Source organism: Tripterygium wilfordii, chromosome 14, assembly GCF_013401445.1.
Source record: "Tripterygium wilfordii isolate XIE 37 chromosome 14, ASM1340144v1, whole genome shotgun sequence".
Taxonomy (NCBI): Eukaryota; Viridiplantae; Streptophyta; class Magnoliopsida; order Celastrales; family Celastraceae; genus Tripterygium; species Tripterygium wilfordii.
In genome coordinates, this window is record NC_052245.1 from 11,343,397 (window position 1) to 11,361,650 (window position 18,254).

At 40.4% G+C, this 18,254-nt stretch overlaps 1 protein-coding gene and 1 pseudogene across 2 annotated transcripts; both read left to right on the forward strand.

Annotated features, from left to right (window-relative positions):
• The first annotated feature begins 8,283 nt into the window (after positions 1-8,283).
• LOC120015703 lies at positions 8,284-12,095 on the forward strand. 2 transcript variants are annotated; one of them, XM_038868237.1, is made up of 4 exons: positions 8,284-8,872; positions 9,634-10,298; positions 10,904-11,094; positions 11,488-12,095. In XM_038868237.1, exons 1-4 carry the CDS (start codon positions 8,395-8,397, stop codon positions 11,861-11,863), a joined length of 1,710 nt encoding a protein of 569 aa, XP_038724165.1. In that variant the 5' UTR covers positions 8,284-8,394; the 3' UTR covers positions 11,864-12,095. The 2 variants fall into 2 exon arrangements, with proteins under 2 accessions (XP_038724165.1, XP_038724166.1); XM_038868238.1 differs by having other exon boundaries at positions 9,643-10,298.
• Positions 12,096-13,287: 1,192 nt separating this feature from the next.
• On the forward strand, positions 13,288-16,938 carry LOC120015669 (annotated as a pseudogene).
• The last annotated feature ends 1,316 nt before the right edge of the window (positions 16,939-18,254 follow it).

An 18,254-nucleotide genomic window follows, 5' to 3' on the forward strand; every position in this document is an offset into this window, starting at 1 on the left:
TTTTTTTAAAATAGCACAAAGAATTATGTTTGTGGTTAGAATCGAACCTTTGACACACATATGTCTAACTCAATCGATTGTCAACGAAGTCAACTCTCGTTTGTAATATTGGATACTTGAACATTAGTAATATCTCTTTCAAAATTTTTCTAATTATATAAAACATTAAAATTTTTGAGGCCTCTTTGTGGGTTGGGCATGGGTTTCTAGTCCACATGGGTTGGCTTGGGCCATGAAAGTAAAGGTCCGTTTAGTGCATCATATATTCTCTTTTAATAATAAATGGTTTACAACAAACAAACAGTAATTCCCCATTTAAAAAATCAAGACACTTTCTCGACAATATATTATCCATTTTCAAATGGTCCAATATTGGATAATTTGGAGACAATTTGCAACAATTTTTCATTTTTAACCACCACTTTATATTGGAGTGATTATAATACCCTCATTATCTCTCCACCTTTTTTACTCCACATTTATTTTAATATGTTTCAACTTTAATGCATAATACTCATGGACGTAATTTACACAATAATTTGAACATCAATTATGCTACCAATAAAAATACAATCAAATACCTACCAACATTTCATGAATCATATCTGCTACCATTTATTATCTGTAATCTATGCTACAATTTATGTTAATGTCAAAATTGTCTACCAAACGCATCCAAATATGCCGTATGGCAATTTAAATATTTTAGATTTAAAAAATTAAAGAAAAAAAAATCATTAATGTTGTAGAGGTGGAGTGGTTGTCACCTAAATTTACCATGTATTTTATTCCAAGTATAAACTTGCCCATACGCAACCCTTCATGCCTTTATTCAAGGCCGGGCCTGCCAGGCTTGGCCTAACGAACTCTCGCCCATGGGCCGTGCCGGCTCACTTTATCTCTCTAAGCCAACCACAAATGATTAGCATTCCAAATCTTATGAAAAACTATCAAAAATTATTAAACCACTACTTTTTGTTTTTTACAATAGAAATCAATTAGTTTATTATTTATAAAATTAGTCTACGAGTACTAGACTACTAGCCCTTTGGTTTACAAAGGACAAACAGGGAGTCAATGATCAAACACGAGTGATAGGTTAGTCGGTCAGAAGGGGGTATATAATGCCAACGTGGAGGATATAATACGCGTCTCCACCATTGTCACGTTTGTTACCTTTGTCTACCATTTTAACAAGAGATATGCACTGCTGGTCATTGTTGGCAAAAATTTCATGAAGATTGCTTGCTTCCCCAGCCAAGACTAAAAGTATTTGATGATATTACTTTCATTAATTTCAACAGATAGAAACAAAGTGAATATATACACTGGTGATCTCTGAGTAACGGCTATATAGCTATGATGTTACAATACAATAGACACAGGGTGTATGACTGTTGTATAGTAAAGAGATAACACTTTTACAGACTGGAGAGATTCTTAGAGATACGTGAATCTCGTTTAAATTGATTGGGCCTATTTACTTGGGCTTTTGTCATGTCTTGTTGGGCTTGATAGTAGAGGGGCTGTGCTATCCCTATTACCTTCCCTCAAGATGGGTGGGCCTGTTGACACACCGATCTTGGATCTTAGAGTGAGGAAGCGGTTACGGAGAAGAGATTTTGTAAGTAGATCTGCTAGTTGATCGACAGTGGAGATTTTGCGCACAGACAAAGTTTTGTTGTTAACCAGCGAACGAACGAAGTGAAGATCAACTGCTATGTGCTTCATTCTGGAGTGAAGAACGGGATTGAGACTCAGACTAGTGGCGCCTTGATTGTCACAGTAGAGGACAGGTGGTGAGGGAAGAGGATGATGTAGTTCACCAAGAAGATGCTTAAGCCACACTACTTCAGAGGCGGTGGAGGCCAGAGCACGATATTCCGCCTCAGTAGAAGAGCGGGCCGTGGCACGTTGTTTTTGTGATCGCCAGGATATGAGGTTGGGGCCAAGGAACACCAAGTAGGCAGATGTAGACGACCGATCATCAGGGTTCCCAGCCCAGTCAGAATCAGAATACGCTTGAAGGGAGAGGTTTTCTGAGTCTGAATAAGCATGAAGATTGAGATTAGGAGATTTATGTATGGTAATGCCAACGTTAAAAGTACCTTTGATGTAACGTAACACTCTTTTGAGGAGACTCCAGTGGACATCTGTTGGTTTACTCATGAATTGAGCGAGGCGATTTACTGGAAAGCATATGTCAGGGCGTGTAATGCTAAGGTACTGCAAACTCCCAATGAGTTGGCGATACTGAGTGGGGTTAGTGAGAAGAGTTCCATTAGTAACCTTTGTAGTAAAGGGAACAGGCAGAGGTGTATGAATAGATTTTGCCCCTTCCATGTCTGTACGCTCCAGTATATCACGAATATACTTTTGTTGTGAAAGGAAAAGACCATCAACGGTGTGTTGGACTTCAACTCCAAGGAAGTACGATAGTTCACCAAGTTCTTTAAGGGAAAAATTATCTGCTAGACTTTGTGTGACCCTGCGCAAAAGGGAGGTGTCAGAACTAGTGAGGATAAGATCATCAACATAGACCAATATATACATAGTTTGGGTGGGAGTTTTGAGAATGAACAAGGAAGGGGCAGCTTTAGAGTTTTGAAACCCCAGTTTAATAAGACATGAGCTGAGCTCGAGATACCAGACACGTGGTGCCTGTTTGAGTCCATAGATGGACTTGTTTAACTTGCAGAGATAGTGAGGATGGCCGGGATCTTCAAACCCCCGAGGCTGCTTCATGTACACAGTCTCATGAAGGTGTCCATTGAGAAAAGCATTATTGACATCCAGATGATAAAGTTGCCAGCCTTGGGAAATTGCTATTGTGAGAACCGTGCGGATGGTAGCAGGCTTGATAACAGGGCTGAACGTGTTGGAGTAGTCCAGACCTTCTCGTTGAGCGAACCCCTGCGCCACCAGACGAGCCTTGTAGCGGGCAACTGTACCATTGGGATTACGTTTGAGACGATAAAGCCATTTAGAGCCAATTGGATGGAGGTCTGGTTGATGAGGGACCAAAGTCCAGGTTTTATGCTGAATAAGAGCATTAAACTCGTGTTCCATGGCAGAGAACCAATAAGGTTGTTGGAGGGCACTTTTAACAGAACGGGGTTCGGTGGTGGGGGGAAGTGGGTGTAGAGTAGTATGATTAAGAGTTTTGGGTTTGAATATTTGGTTCATAGATCGAGTGGTCATGGGATGTTGTCTTGTTTCAAGAGAAGAGGTTGCAAGAGATGGATCACGAGAGGAAGATGTGAGAGGCTCGGATGAAGATTCTACAGGTACGGTGGTGAGAGGAGTAGGTGAGATAAATGTAGCAGTAGTAGAAGGAATTGTAGTAGTCATAGATGCAGTGGTATTGGTAGATGTAGTAGGTGGACTAGGAACAGGAGAAAGGACAACAAGGTGAGGCAGAATGGGATTAGGAGGTGCAGTAACTGGTGAGTGAGTAGATTCAATATAGGAGGGAAAAACTGATTCATGAAAAACCACATGTCTTGAGAGGTAGAGTCTATTAGAGATAGGGTCAAGGCACTTGTACGAACTTTGAGAGGTGGAGTATCCTACAAAGATGCATTGTTTGGATCTAGGTTGAAGTTTATGAGTAGTGTAGGGTCTAAGCCATGGATAGCAACTACAGCCAAAGGTTTTGAGTTTGTGGTAGTTGGGAGCACGATGAAAAAGGAGTTGAAATGGGGTTGAGGGAGTAGTAGAAGATAAAGGCATCCTGTTGATTAAATAGGCTGTTGTTTGAAAGGCATGGGACCAGAATTGAAATGGGAGATGGGCTGAAGATAGTAAAGTTCTGGTAGTTTCACTCAAATGGCGATGTTTGCGTTCGGCTAGAGCAGTGTGTTGGGGAGTGTAAGGGGGAGTTTGATACCAACTGATTCCTTCTTGGAGAAGATATTGCTTCATTTTAAGATACTCTCCCCCATTGTCTGTGTAGAGAGAGCGAATTGATAGTTGAAATTGCTTTTCGACCAATTTCTTAAACTGTAAAAACACAGACAAAACTTCATATTTGTGTTGTATTGGAAACAACCAAGTATACTTTGTATAATGGTCAACAAAGATAACATAATAACAATAACCATCAATGGATGTTACTGGAGCAGGGCCCCAGACATCACTATATAAAATTTGAAGAGGGGCAGAACTTGCAACTGTAGAGATGCCAAAAGGTTGTTTGTGAGCTTTATTCAAAGAACAAGAACTACATATAACTTGCTGAGATAAAGATGAGACAGAATAAGGTAATTTATAATGATGCAAAATAGTAGATAGCATCTTAGAGGAGGGATGACCCAGTCGGTGGTGCCATCCCACTTGATCTGTTGTAACGTTGGAATGTGCTGAAGAGATTGTAGCTGTAAGGCAGTTGGGACTTGGTGGGTTCAGGTGATAAACTCCATCATGACAGCTACCCGACACCATGGTGCGACCCGTATTGCGATCCTTAACCAAACAATGAAATGGGAAGAATTCAATGGACACATTATTGTGTTTAGTAAGTTCATGCACAAATATGAGATTTCGGTGAAGTAAAGGCACACATAATACATTATTAACAGAAAGTGGGCGTGTGGTATTGTGAAATTGAGTAGTGCCGGTGTGTGAAATAGGCAAACCTGTACCATCACCAATGTGAACCTCTTCTGTTCCATCATATTCGGAGTGACTGGAGAGATGGTGAGGATCATATGTCATATGGTGGCTGGCACCAGAGTCAGGGAGCCATGAGGAAGATGGTTGTGATGGTGCAGTAGAAGGAGCTGTAGAGTTAGCATAGTTGGCAGTTGGGGAAGTAAAGGTCTGAGGTGAGTGAGCAAAGATTTTGAACTTTCGACATTTGTTGGCTGGATGGCAGGGAATATCACAAAGTTGGCAAATAAGTCGAGATTGCCCACGGCCTCGACCACCACGATTGTTGGGCGGCCTGTTACCACCCCATTGATGATGACCACGGTTGCCATTCCAGGAACCTCGGTGACCTCTGCCAGAGTTTGGGGTGTAGGACTGATAAGATTGTTTTTGATGGAAGTTGGCTGTGGCCAAGTTTTGAGTCTGAGTCACTTGAATGCGTGCCAGATATGACTCTTGTGCTACAAGTACATCTTTGAGTTCTTCAAACCTGAAAGGGGTCTCTCGAGTGCGAATAGCACCAACCATGCTAGAGTATTCCTCACCAAGTCCATCAAGAATATGGAGAGTAAGATCATCATCAGAGATGGGTTTATCAATCAATGTAAGTTCATCAGCAAGATGTTTGACATCTTGAAGGTAATCTGCGATGGATTTAGCACCTTTCTGGCAGCGAGATAATTGAGATTTAAGCTGCAAAACTCGAGAACGCGAAGTATTCGCATATAGTTGATGGGCTTTAGACCAGACAGCAAGACTGGTTTTGACATCCCCTATGAGGGGTAAGATGGTGCCATCAATGGAAGCAACCAGGGCAAGAAGTATAAATTGGTCCTGACTCTGCCAGGTATGATATGCGGTGAGAGATGCGGTGTCTGTTGGGTCTAAATTAACCTTACTAGCAAGTGTACTAGTCGGCGACTACAGCACAATGATAAGCAAGGGTCGAATCCACAGGGACGGTGTTATATCTAATCCAAATTTATACTTGTATTTACGTATGGACAATGCAAACAAAAGTAAAGTTCAACTCAAGATTGTTTGGTTGGGTAATTAAACTAAAACAAGCAAATAGTAAAGTATTTTTGGTATTTTCTTTGAATAAGGATGTAACTAATGCAAATGAGATAAACACCAAAGCTTTGGAATCCCCCTTGGGAAATAACTTGCGATGACACAAATTCACACACATATTTGCTAATTCGGGCATAACGAATCCGTACCTAAGTCGGTTTTAGCGCACTTAAGCCAAATCTCCCTAAAATCGATTACTAGCCATCTTATTGGTCTAGGTCGGATATTCCTAAATACATTCTAGCCATCTTATTGGTCTAAACATGCATAGAAATTCATGGAGTTCTATGGAGATTAGGATTCATACAAATTGTCACCTAATTAAAGGGAGACACATTCATAATCAAGTGTTTCAAGAAGCATAATCTACTTGACATATTATTGTCTAAGCAAATTCTCCAAACAATTTCATCCAAAAACCTAAAGTGTTGGCCAAACACCACAAGCATGAAGAAATTGCAATCAAACGTAGAAACACAAGATTTATACCCAAATCAACTCATATATATGTAAATCAAGTCATAAACAAAGTCATCAAACCCAAGGCTTCAACCTAGCCTTGGCACAAGAGGTTTAGTTACACATAATGAGAGAAAAACACAAAAGGAGAGATGAGAAAATCATGAATAAACCCAATTAGTTGAGTAGATCCAAGTTGAGCTGAAGAATCTCTCCTCCTAGCTCCAAGAGTCGCCTCCCCCTCTGCTTTCGCTCCCCAGAAATTCTATTCTAGGTCTAAAAAAGTCCCCGCAGCTCGGACAAATCGCGACTTAAAACATCCCAGAAAATTGCTTTTTGCGCCTAGGCGCGTTGTTTTCACGCCTAGGCGCACCACGCCTAGGCACACGCCTAGGCGCACGCCTAGGCGCAATCCTAGGCGTGCACAACTTCAAATTTAAGTCCAACTCTCTGGACTGGGTGTGTAGGAGTGATCCTGGGCGTGCACAAATTGTGCGCCTAGGCGTGCCACGCCTAGGCGCACGCCTAGGCGCGTTACCCCTAGGCACATGATTAAAATGACCATAACTTCTCCATATGACCTCAGATTTGCATGATTTTAGATTCTACGGAAATCTTGAGATGTCTAGTTTCCAATACCTTTTGTTGCGCTCGATTCCAATAACGTGACAGAAAGTTATGACTATTTGAACACACGAAGGTCGGTGGACATTTTTTTCAATTCAGCCCTTTTTCCTTCGCTTTTCATCCAAACCGCAATCAACCTATCAAAATACAAATCAACACATAAATACACTCATTATTTATCAAAAGAAAGCTTAAGAGGGGGATATTTCTACCAAAAACAATAGGTATTATCATACCTATCAGTGTCAGTGGACCCTTCAGCAGGCAGAGAAGGACAAGGTTGTTTCCATTCAACATAGCCCATCAGATTATAGGCTCGTAAGAGTGACAGAACTTGGAGTCGCCAAGAAATGAAGTTAGTGGCTGTGAGTTTCAGGGGTAGGGCTGAGATAGCATGTACAGAGACGGTGGTAGTGTTGCCAGGAACGGTAACAGTGACGGTAGTGGGATGGTGATAGTGGGAAGAGGAAGAAGAGGTTTCAGCTGTTGACATGTTAACGTTGGAGGTGTACTCGTCGGAGTCACGACGCTCCGATACCATAAAAGTATTTGATGATATTACTTTCATTAATTTCAACAGATAGAAACAAAGTGAATATATACACTGGTGATCTCTGAGTAACGGCTATATAGCTATGATGTTACAATACAATAGACACAGGGTGTATGACTGTTGTACAGTAAAGAGATAACACTTTTACAGACTGGAGAGATTCTTAGAGATACGTGAATCTCGTTTAAATTGATTGGGCCTATTTACTTGGGCTTTTGTCATGTCTTGTTGGGCTTGATAGTAGAGGGCCTGTGCTATCCCTATTAAAGACATGTCTTGGTCACACTAGTCAGTTCACGGGGTCTCGTGAATAAACCGATTTCATTCCCCCTAAATCCGAAAGATGATCCGCCACCGGAGATTAATCCGTCTCCGGATCTTCAACCACCTATGGGCCCATTTGTGTCGTTTGTATTTTTGGATTTATATTCTTGGGCCCAATAAATATGGTGTACATTGGACAATCCGGAAGCAACACATAGAGGCCTTCTTTGAGTGGGCCAGGGAAAAACCCATTACGAATTGAACCTTAAAAGTGACTGCTTTAAAGTGTCTGCCCACATAGAAAGATGGATTCAACGGACTTGTAGAGACCCATTACCAAAGTACCGACTCGAGCAGTCGAGCGTGATGCCCAGGAGTCCAGAACACTGATGAGTCATGAGTCATGAGTCACCTGCCAACAAGTATATTGGGCCTAATATTAAGATGCTTTGTGGATCCATTATTTCATTATTGGGCTTATCACTGGATAAGCCCAAACTCGTTTTTACAGGTGCAAATCCTCATTTACTGGACCAGCTGTTATATAACCTAACAGTTACAGCATAACGACTTTACGTTAACCACACGGAACTTACTTTTTTTTTTCTTCTCGAAAATCCCAAAAGGAAAAGGGAATCCAATCAGAGGACAGTTGATGGCGTCGTCTCTACGTCTTCTCTCTAAAACAGTTCTAACTTGAAAATCGTTTAAAAATCCACCGCCATTCCACTGACTTCCCTCACTCGCACTCCAAGCACGCTGAAACCATGGCGTCCGGTGTCGGTGCCATTTCACGTGCCTCATACCTTCATCCCCGCAGCCCTGCACAACCCGTCGATTCCACTGTAAAACTACGAGTAAGCCTTCTCAAGACGAAAACTAGACTGTGCGTAAGAATTAGGGCTAACAGTGATGGGAATTCGTACCTGGATATGTGGCGGAAGGCCGTTGATCGCGAGCGGAAGGAAATCGAGTTCCAGAGTATCGCCAATAACTCTGCTAGTGAGAGTGTTGACGAGAATGGGAATGACTTCAATGAAATCGAATTGGAGAAGAAGAGTGAAGAGTTTCAGAAGATCCTGGAGGTGTCCAAGGAGGAGAGGGATAGAGTGCAGCGAATGCAGGTCATTGATCGAGCTGCTGCTGCAATTGCCGCCGCTCGCGCTGTCATCCAGGAGGACATTGCTTCTGTGAAGGAGAATACGGAAGGTGAAAGAAGTGAAACAATGGGGCCTCAAGATCCAGGTAATTGGGAGCTTTGTTTTATTGCTTCTAATGTTCTAACTGGAGGTTCTGTTTCGTGTTTGTTGTGTGAGGTTTTCTTGATCTTATTTTGGCTTTGCTATGTACAAACGTTTAATTTGGGAATTTTGTAGACTCCATGTAGTTCTTATTCGAAATGATACTCTACAGTAGTATTTGGATTAATCTTTTCAGAAAATGAGGGAATAGTTGTGGAGTTTAGTCCGAGTCTAAAGTGAACTAGAGAGCAGTTAACTTACCTAGTGGCAAATGTTACGTGGATGTTGTCACTTTAAAGCTGAGCCCTTTTTAAACATCAAGGAATAAGAACAGTAAAGTTTAAACCTAAAGTTTTTAGTGTGCTGAGCTAGAGAGGGATTGAGATGAGCCAATTTAGCTTGGAGGAAGAGAAATGATAATTGTGTGCATATGAATGTGTCATTGGAGTTGAATAAATGAATGCCTTCCTCAATAATATACAATTCTGGATCATGTGTTATAATTACGTTTTAAAGCCAATATTATTCTCCGTGTGATTGTGGTTAAAAACTTAAAATTCATGTTAAAATTCTTTTTTAGTCGTGTTATTTTTTTCCTGTTAGAAGATGTCATTTGGAAGTTGGAATTATTTTCTTTGTTGGCTTGATAATGATAGTCAGTCATCCAAGTTTTGTGTTGAAAGCATGATCACATCATGCACCTCATTCACACGTACGTAGAATTAGATGCCAATGGATTATGTAATTGTTAGTGAAATCTTTTAGTCCAAACAGGAACGTGGAATAGGAGTGTCTATGTGCCTCGAGTAGAAACCTCTGGAAGTGGAATACCGGGTCCTGACTTTTGGTCTTGGACGCCGCCACCAGATGGAGATAGAAATTTGGATGCTTCCAGTGAGCAGACTTCAAGAAATTTTTCTGTTCCTTTAACTTCAACCAACCCAGTGATGGAGAAAGATCAATATTTTGACCCTCTATCCATTCCATTCGAGAGTAAACTTTTGGAGAGCAACCACAACCCTCCTCTTCCTCCTTTTCAGTCATTGATGGAGGTTGAAAAAGTGGAAGTTCAAGAATTGGCTTCGGAGAAGCCTTCAAGAAAAGAGGGACATGAAATTGGTGAATTATTTTCAGCACATGCCGCAGAGGCAGCTCATGCACTTGAAATGGTGGATGAATCTTCATCCTATGAAGAGAATCCAGATGGGTCAAAATGGTGGAAGGAGACTGGGATTGAGCAAAGACCTGATGGTCTTACGTGTAGGTGGACGATGACTAGGGGAGTTAGTGCTGACCAAGTTGTTGAGTGGCAAGAGAAGTTCTGGGAGGCTGCTGATGAGTTTGACTACAAGGAACTTGGTTCAGAGAAATCAGGACGTGATGCAAATGGAAATGTTTGGCGTGAATTTTGGAGAGAAACAATGTGGCAGGTTAGTAATATTAATATATTATCTTTCTTAGTGTTTTTTCCGTGATCCATTTCTTCTGTTCGCATTATGCCTTGTTAAATTGATCAGTCCTTAATCAAGACAAATATATTGTAGCCTCAAGGACTTACATTTGGCTATCAAAAATTTTAAATTATGTGCATTAACAAACAATGGATACAGTTGTCTTATATTTTGCCCATCCACATTTTTAAAGCAATCTGTTTATTACTTCATCAGATAGGCCACTGGTGCTAATGTTTTGTTGGGGGTATCTTTAGACTATAGCAATATACTACTAGACCAAAAATGAGTTTCATCAATCATTATTGTCCATAAGTTGAAACGTTTCAGGCATATTTTAAGAATCTGAAAAAACAGTTGTACTAGGATATGAAATGCCTAAGTATACAAAGCCCTGAGGCAAGCACCTAACATATCCCCAAACGCACCCCCTGTCACTCACCAGGAAGTTGTCATCGTGGCTTCCCTTTCTCACCAAACTGTGTTGATTTATCTTTAGAATAGAAATCACTGCGATACTTATGATACGATCTTGTTGACTTCTGTGTAAGACACAAACATATCATGGACTCTGATTTCTGTAGGATTGTGGACTTATGCATATTGAGAAAACCGCTGATAAGTGGGGGAAGAACGGAAACGGTGATGAGTGGCAAGAAAAATGGTGGGAACATTATGATGCCTCCGGGAAGGCAGAGAAGTGGGCACACAAGTGGTGTAGCATTGACCCAACCACACATCTTAATCCTGGTCATGCTCATGTATGGCATGAAAGGTACAAAACAAACTTCATAAATTCGTCTATGTTCTACCTTCTTTTCCTCTATTATTGAAGTTCTTTTATGTGCATTCCTGAATCAAAATTTGTTCTTGCTAGTTAGATATTCTGTTTGACCATCAGGGGAGAATCAATATCCTTTAATTGCTTGTGATCCTCTCTATGTTAACACTAGTTATATATTTGACTTTTCCTCCAAATTTCAATGCTCTCAGTGTGTTATCATGGACTACTACTTTTATGTTAGATGGTAAACATTGATTACAATTAAATTATAGATGATTACTGGATCATGCTGGGTACCGATGCTATGACTTGCTTGCAGTCATGTGCCTCATGTCATTCTCTTGCCACTTTTGACTTTTTTCTCCATGTTGCTCACTTTGGCAGGTGGGGTGAAAAGTATGACGGTCATGGTGGGAGCATGAAATACACTGACAAATGGGCTGAGCGCTGTGAGGGTGATAGTTGGACGAAATGGGGTGACAAATGGGATGAAAATTTTGATCCCGATTGTCATGGTGTCAAGCAGGGGGAAACATGGTGGGAAGGCAAGTATGGAGAGCGGTGGAATCGGACGTGGGGCGAACAACACAATGGTTCTGGTTGGGTTCACAAGTATGGGAAGAGCAGCAGTGGGGAGCATTGGGACACTCATGTGGAGCAAGAGACATGGTATGAGAGATTCCCACACTTCGGTTTCTATCACTGCTTCGACAACTCAGTTCAGCTCCGCGAAGTTCGGAAGCCTTCTGAAATGGAATGAGACACAGATTCTACATTTCTACACATTCCTTCTGGCTGGTAGGAAGGTCATGCTGTGTGTTTACATAGTCCTGTGCAAATAAGCTAGTTTTACACGATTGTGTCCATGAATATAGTGTACCTGCCATATCCATAATTCCATATAATGTTTTCCAGAACGATGAATAATTTTTGCTTGTTAAGTTGTTTAACAGTGCACAAGCATGAAGCATCAGCTGGGGATTTGAAGCGTTTTTTTTTTCCCCTTTCCGTTGAGGGCGTCACAAGCTATTACATATTTGAAAACGTCGCAAAAAGTTTGGTAGAGGGGTTGAAAAAGCTTTACATATTTTTATAACTGTGGACACCAAAAATATGTTGAGCCTAATGGGTTTAGAACATATGCAATGCCCATTGTGCTACCTATTATGATTTGGATTGTTATGACCCATAAGCCCATATTATTGAGGAAGAGAAGCCCAGTTGTAATAACTGCCCAGGTGAAGTTATGCTGGAAGTGGCCCATGTAAAGTGGAGGAGGTTATGACAGTTATCACAAAGTGGTCCAGGTGACAGCTTGTGAGAGATTTAAAGGAAAACTGACATGAAGAGGTGGTAATGGTTTCAAACTGACAGAAAATGACACAAATGAGGGGATAACTGCAGTAGGATCATGGTTTATGGAGGAGATTTTCGTGCAAGACAGGAGGTATAAAAGATGGTAGACAGACAGACGAAGGACACACAACCAGTCAAACAGACAACAACTACTCAAGCCCAAAGGCACTTTCAAGCTTCCTAGCATTTTATCATTTCAATTACTTTTCCAAATCCTTGTTAATTTCAAGCAAATGTTATGTCATTCTTCCAAATTCTCTTGTATTTATTTCTTGTCAAGTTTCAATGCCAACCATCGTTGTGTAAATTGTTCTTGGTGTCTATTTATGTTTATTCATTTCAATCTCAACGAAGAGCACTTCAGTGGAGTTGGGGAACCTAGAGCTATTGAGGTCTCAAGATAGTTCATTTAATTGTCTAGATAGAAGTCTTATTTACATTCGGTACATTTTATTCAAATTAGTGTAGGAAACTATAAGCCTTGGCACACCTGCAAATCATCACCACCTTGGGTCATTTTTTTGTGACAACACTAACGACTGATCATAAAACGGTATATAGTTTTGCCGTTTCAATAAAGTTAAAGGAAATAGTTCACAAACTCCACATCCTCTGTAATTCGGTACACTTAATGGAACTCTAGAACGAGTGGTTCTCATCTAACCAGACCGCGGAAGCCGTAAGCCTTTCTTTCATGGCGTAACTACTCTCATTTCTTGTAGTATTCCCAAATCAAGGTAAGGCATTTGCTTCTATTCCTTCTTAATTTCTCCTAATTACGTTGCTGCTAACAGTAAGCACAGTCAGTAATAGATAAGGAGTGAACAATTGACATTGTTTGTAGGTTTCTTCGATCTCCAGATAATGGCTACTTCGTTACTTAATGGAGCTGAGAGTTTGAGTCATATTAGTCGGGCAGCCCCAAGCGGCTTAGGTCTTGCGAGCTCAAGTTTGCAGATCAGGAGCTATCCCAAGAAGTGTAATTTGTCTTATACTAAGAATCAAAATCCCAGAATCCTAACACCCAGATGTAGTATGTCATCCTCAAGGCCTGTTTCTCAACCTAGATTCATACAACACAAGCAGGAGGCATTTTGGTCCTACAGATTCCTGTCAGTTTTGTATGATCATGTCATTAACCCTGGTCTCTGGACTGAGGATATGCGTGATGAGGCACTCGAGCCTGCTGATCTCTATGACCGGAATATGAGAGTGGTGGATGTTGGTGGGGGAACTGGGTTTACCACCTTGGGCATTGTTAAGCATGTGGATGCCAAAAATGTCACCATTCTTGATCAGTCCCCGCACCAGCTTGCCAAGGCTAAGCAGAAGGAGCCCTTGAAAGATTGCAAGATAATTGAAGGGGATGCAGAAGATCTTCCATTCCCTACTGGTTATGCTGATCGATATGTGTCTGCTGGAAGGTAAATTTGAGCAGCTTGTACAGACAATGTGATTTCCCTAAAAGTTATTACTGTATGATGGTTAAGGAGTTAGGTCCACTGCATACATTGCACAGAGTATGATTTTCATCAAAGGTTTTGCTGCATGGTCAAGTTCTAAGAACTAACTGAAAGTTGGGGAAAAAAGACGTGATGTTTTATGTGTATGCTTGATAGTTTTAAGCATTTAAGAAATGACATTCCAAATTTAGCCATTATGATTATGCGATGAGTTGTCATTGTGTTTGAACTTTGAAGTGGTGGTGCAAGACGATGAGCAGAGCATAGTCTTAGCATAGGAAAGCATTTTTTTCAAAGCTTTTAGTATAATACTTTTTTTTTTGGGGGGGGGGGGGGGGGCGCTTATTGGTTTTAAATTATTCACTGTATTCTAAATGTTAAGGACTTACCCATTTAGGGTGTTGGGTTGGGAGTGGATGGGGAGTGTTGGGATTTTTAAATATAACATTTGTTTTGGGATGTAAAGAGGTTTTCTCCCAATGGTCTCGAACGCCTGAAACAGTCAAGGGTTGAGAGGTGTTCGGGTCCAACACCTCCCAACCCAACACCCTTGAACGGCTCAAACAGGCAAGCCCTAAATTTACATTTCTCACTATTTTCTGTCTCTATAATGCTATATTGTCCGACAGCATTGAGTACTGGCCGGATCCCCAGCGTGGCATCAATGAAGCATATAGGGTACTGAAAATAGGGGGAAAGCCTGCGTTATCGGCCCAGTGTACCCAACCTTTTGGTTGTCTCTTTTTTTGCAGATATGTGGATGCTCTTCCCGAAGGAAGAGGAGTACATTGAATGGTTTCAAAAAGCTGGTTTTAAAGATGTTAAACTTAAAAGAATTGGACCAAAATGGTACCATGGTGTTCGTCGTCATGGCTTGATTATGAGTTGCTCTGTGACAGGCATAAAGCCCTTGTCTGGGGACTCTCCTTTGCAGGTAGTTAACATCGTCATCCCTTGACATGTATATAGTTTTTTTTAGGGTTAATTATACTTTTTGTCACCGAAAGATAGACGTCGTTCACTTTTAACACCGAAAGATTTTTTGTTACAAAGTAGTCATTCATTGATTCAAAATGAGACATTTTAAGTACTCGGTCAGAATTGCTACAGTATCGGGTAGGGTCAAGGCTTATGTGGCAAAAGGTCAACCATTACAAAATTGAATGCGCTTATGTGGCAATTTGACATGTATATTAAAAATTCCACCTAACTTTTTTTTTTTTTTAAAAATGACATGTCATTAATTATTTTTTTTAAAAAACCCGTTACTTTCTCTTACATCTCCCCTCTCTTTATCTACAACAGACGAGCATGAAATCTAAAATTGGAGGCATGGTCGGCGTCGGAGTCTTCGTCACCACTGGTAGTGCCAATCGAAAATATTCCAACCCAACTATTGTGATTTCCTACGTCATTGCAGGCCTTCGTCCCCTCTCCCTGATGAAAATGGGTATGGCTCAGTGCAATTAGCCTTAGGCTTTCCTTTCTTTCTATTCTCACTCTCATCCAACAATGGCACAGGTGAAGGTACCAGTGAAGTTTATTGTGGGGATCTGGATATGGTGTATACAATACCAGGAGTTATGGAATATATAGCAAGAAAGAGCAATTGGAGTACAATCGCTTTCCCTTACTAGATTTAGGAATCCGTAATTCTTCAAGAAGATGAGATTAACCCCATAGGATCAAAAGGAAGCTTCTTATCGAGAGACTAATTACAAGAGAAAGCCTTATATCAGATGGCTTTGATATACGGAAAGAAAGAGAGATTCAGGTGAGCGGAAAAACTCAAGGAGAATTTGGGGAGGGAGGGGTATGTTAGGAATTTTGAAAATTTATGTGGTAATGTATAAAGATTTAATTTTATTTTTTCCACATAAGCATATATTGACCAATAACCTTTAACTTAAGGCCACGTCAGTAGAAGTCCTGACCGAACTTAATGCCACATCAGCGGAACTCTGACCGAATCCCTTAAATGTCTCATTTTGAATCAATGAGTGACGACTTTGTAACAAAAAATCTTTTGGTGCTAAAAGTGAACGATGCGTATCTTTAGGTGACGAAAAGTATAATTAACCTTTTTTTTATGAAATATTGTTTGAACAAAACATTGCCCTTGATCATTTGACTATGCTATTTGAATTAATTTTCACTTTTTAACTGAAGCATGAAGTAGGTCGTGGTTTCAAATCTTGGAAATAGCCTTTCCATAGTAATGTTGGGGAAGGCTTCATACATCTTTTCTTTTCCCGAGTCCGCCTCCACCATGGGACTCTGGTGCATGGTAGTTGTTTACCTTAACTTTCCCTTGGGGCTGAGATTGATGATGCTCTAAGCTTAAATAGTTTGGGTTTTAGGAAGTGCAAGCGTAGCATAAGTCTTCTTTAAGTGAGATAGACAGAAGGATATGGAAGGAATTTCTGTACTATGAACATTAGGTTAGTAAATCTCAATATTATTAACAAATATGAGGCTTTTCTTAATCGTCAATTTTCCAAAAATTCTATGAACTTTCGTTTGAAGCATAACTTTCTCCTGTATGTTTCTCTGCTAATGATCATAAATTGTTTTCTCAATGCAGCTTGGTCCAAAGGCAGAGGATGTAAAGAAGCCTGTGAACTCTTTTGTGTTTATTTTGCGATTCATTCTCGGGGCTTTGGCTGCAACTTACTATGTACTGGTACCTATTTACATGTGGATTAAAGATCAAATTGTCCCAAAGGGCCAGCCAATATGAGACGAAGAGAAACATTGGATAATCAACCATCACTCCTAAATGTTGATTGCTTGGGATTATCTTATGAGCTAATGGTTTATTTTGAAGATATTCCTATGGAAGCAGGTGAGACGGGAACAGTTCCTTCAGGATTACATGCTTAAAGGTACTGCAGCACTCTGGGGTGCTCTTTCTGAAGCTTGGCCAAAATTTATGTATTAGTGAGTATAACCTATAATATAATCTATGACTCCAGTTTCTTTGCTTGCATGGACACAATGCTCTTCATTATTGTCGCGTCGCTCTTAAAGCATCTAGAATATGCGAAACATATGTACGCTCTTCATTATTGTCACACGGTGTGAAGAAGGACGAAGGAATCAAAATAATTCTGTCTATTATTTGTGTATCAAAAAACTGAGTTAGTTCTGAGTGTAGAACTTAATTCTTGCTACCTGCCTAAGGCAACAACCGCACCATTGTTGTTGAGTTCATTCCTAACAGGCTGACAGTCACATGGACGAAACAAACTGAATATGTCATTATGTACTTCTGTCGGTTCCCGCTACAATCAGAACCATTTATATGGATGAAGCTTCATAGTTCATCACTGCAAACTACTCAAGTCCAAACCAGTTCAACCTAGAGTAGTTTCTACTGATTCAGCAGGAGCCTCTGCAAAGCTAGCTTCACTCCCACCGTGTCCAGACGAAGATTGTCTAAGGGTGTCCTCTTGGTGAACTTGAGATTGTACTGGAGAGACATGAGAAGATTCAATATATCATGTTTATGAACCTGAGATTGTACTGGAAAGGAAAAAGCTTCATTTTCAGGAGAAAGTGGCTGTCTGGCAGAGATGGACATTGGTTTTCCATTTCCCTTGCAAATTGCTTTAGGATCATCTTTGAAGGCAAATGAGACTTCCATTTTCTCCTCTATTTCTTGAGCCACTTCCATCTCATTTGGTTTGCCAGTTAATTCCTTTGGAAGCATCACATCACTTGGGTAACCATTCTCAATAACCTTTGCCTGTTCATTTTAGGATTCCAGATTGGAATGTTTCTCATTTTCATATTGAAGCCCAACTGCGTTGCATTCTCTTTTGAGTTGTTTCCTGATGTATCACGGGAATTGATAAACCCAAAACGGATCTATTCACAGGAATCGATAAACCCAAAATGGATGTATTCATGGAAGCCGATAAATCCAAAACGGATAATAATATTGATATGAGTAGGTTGAGATTTTCAACATGGCAATAATGTGGTCTTGACAAGGCACTGGTTGGTTTTTTGGATTTCTTGATCTTAAAGCTTATGCTAAGAGAAATCACGTTGCATTTTAATGGCCTATGGATGGTATTTGATGTTTGGAAAATGACTTATATCCCTAACAAATCTAGCCATAATCGGCCATAAGAGTATTACGTTATTTAATTACATTGAATTTCATTATTACGTTGTCTAATTACAATGACTTTCGTTATTACGTTGTCTAATTACATGTTATGACTAAATTTGTTAGGGATACGTAGCGTTATCGTTGATGTTTCTTTTAATGGTTCATGGAAAAAAAAAAAAAAGGGCTCCAATGGATAGTATTTGTTGTCCCAA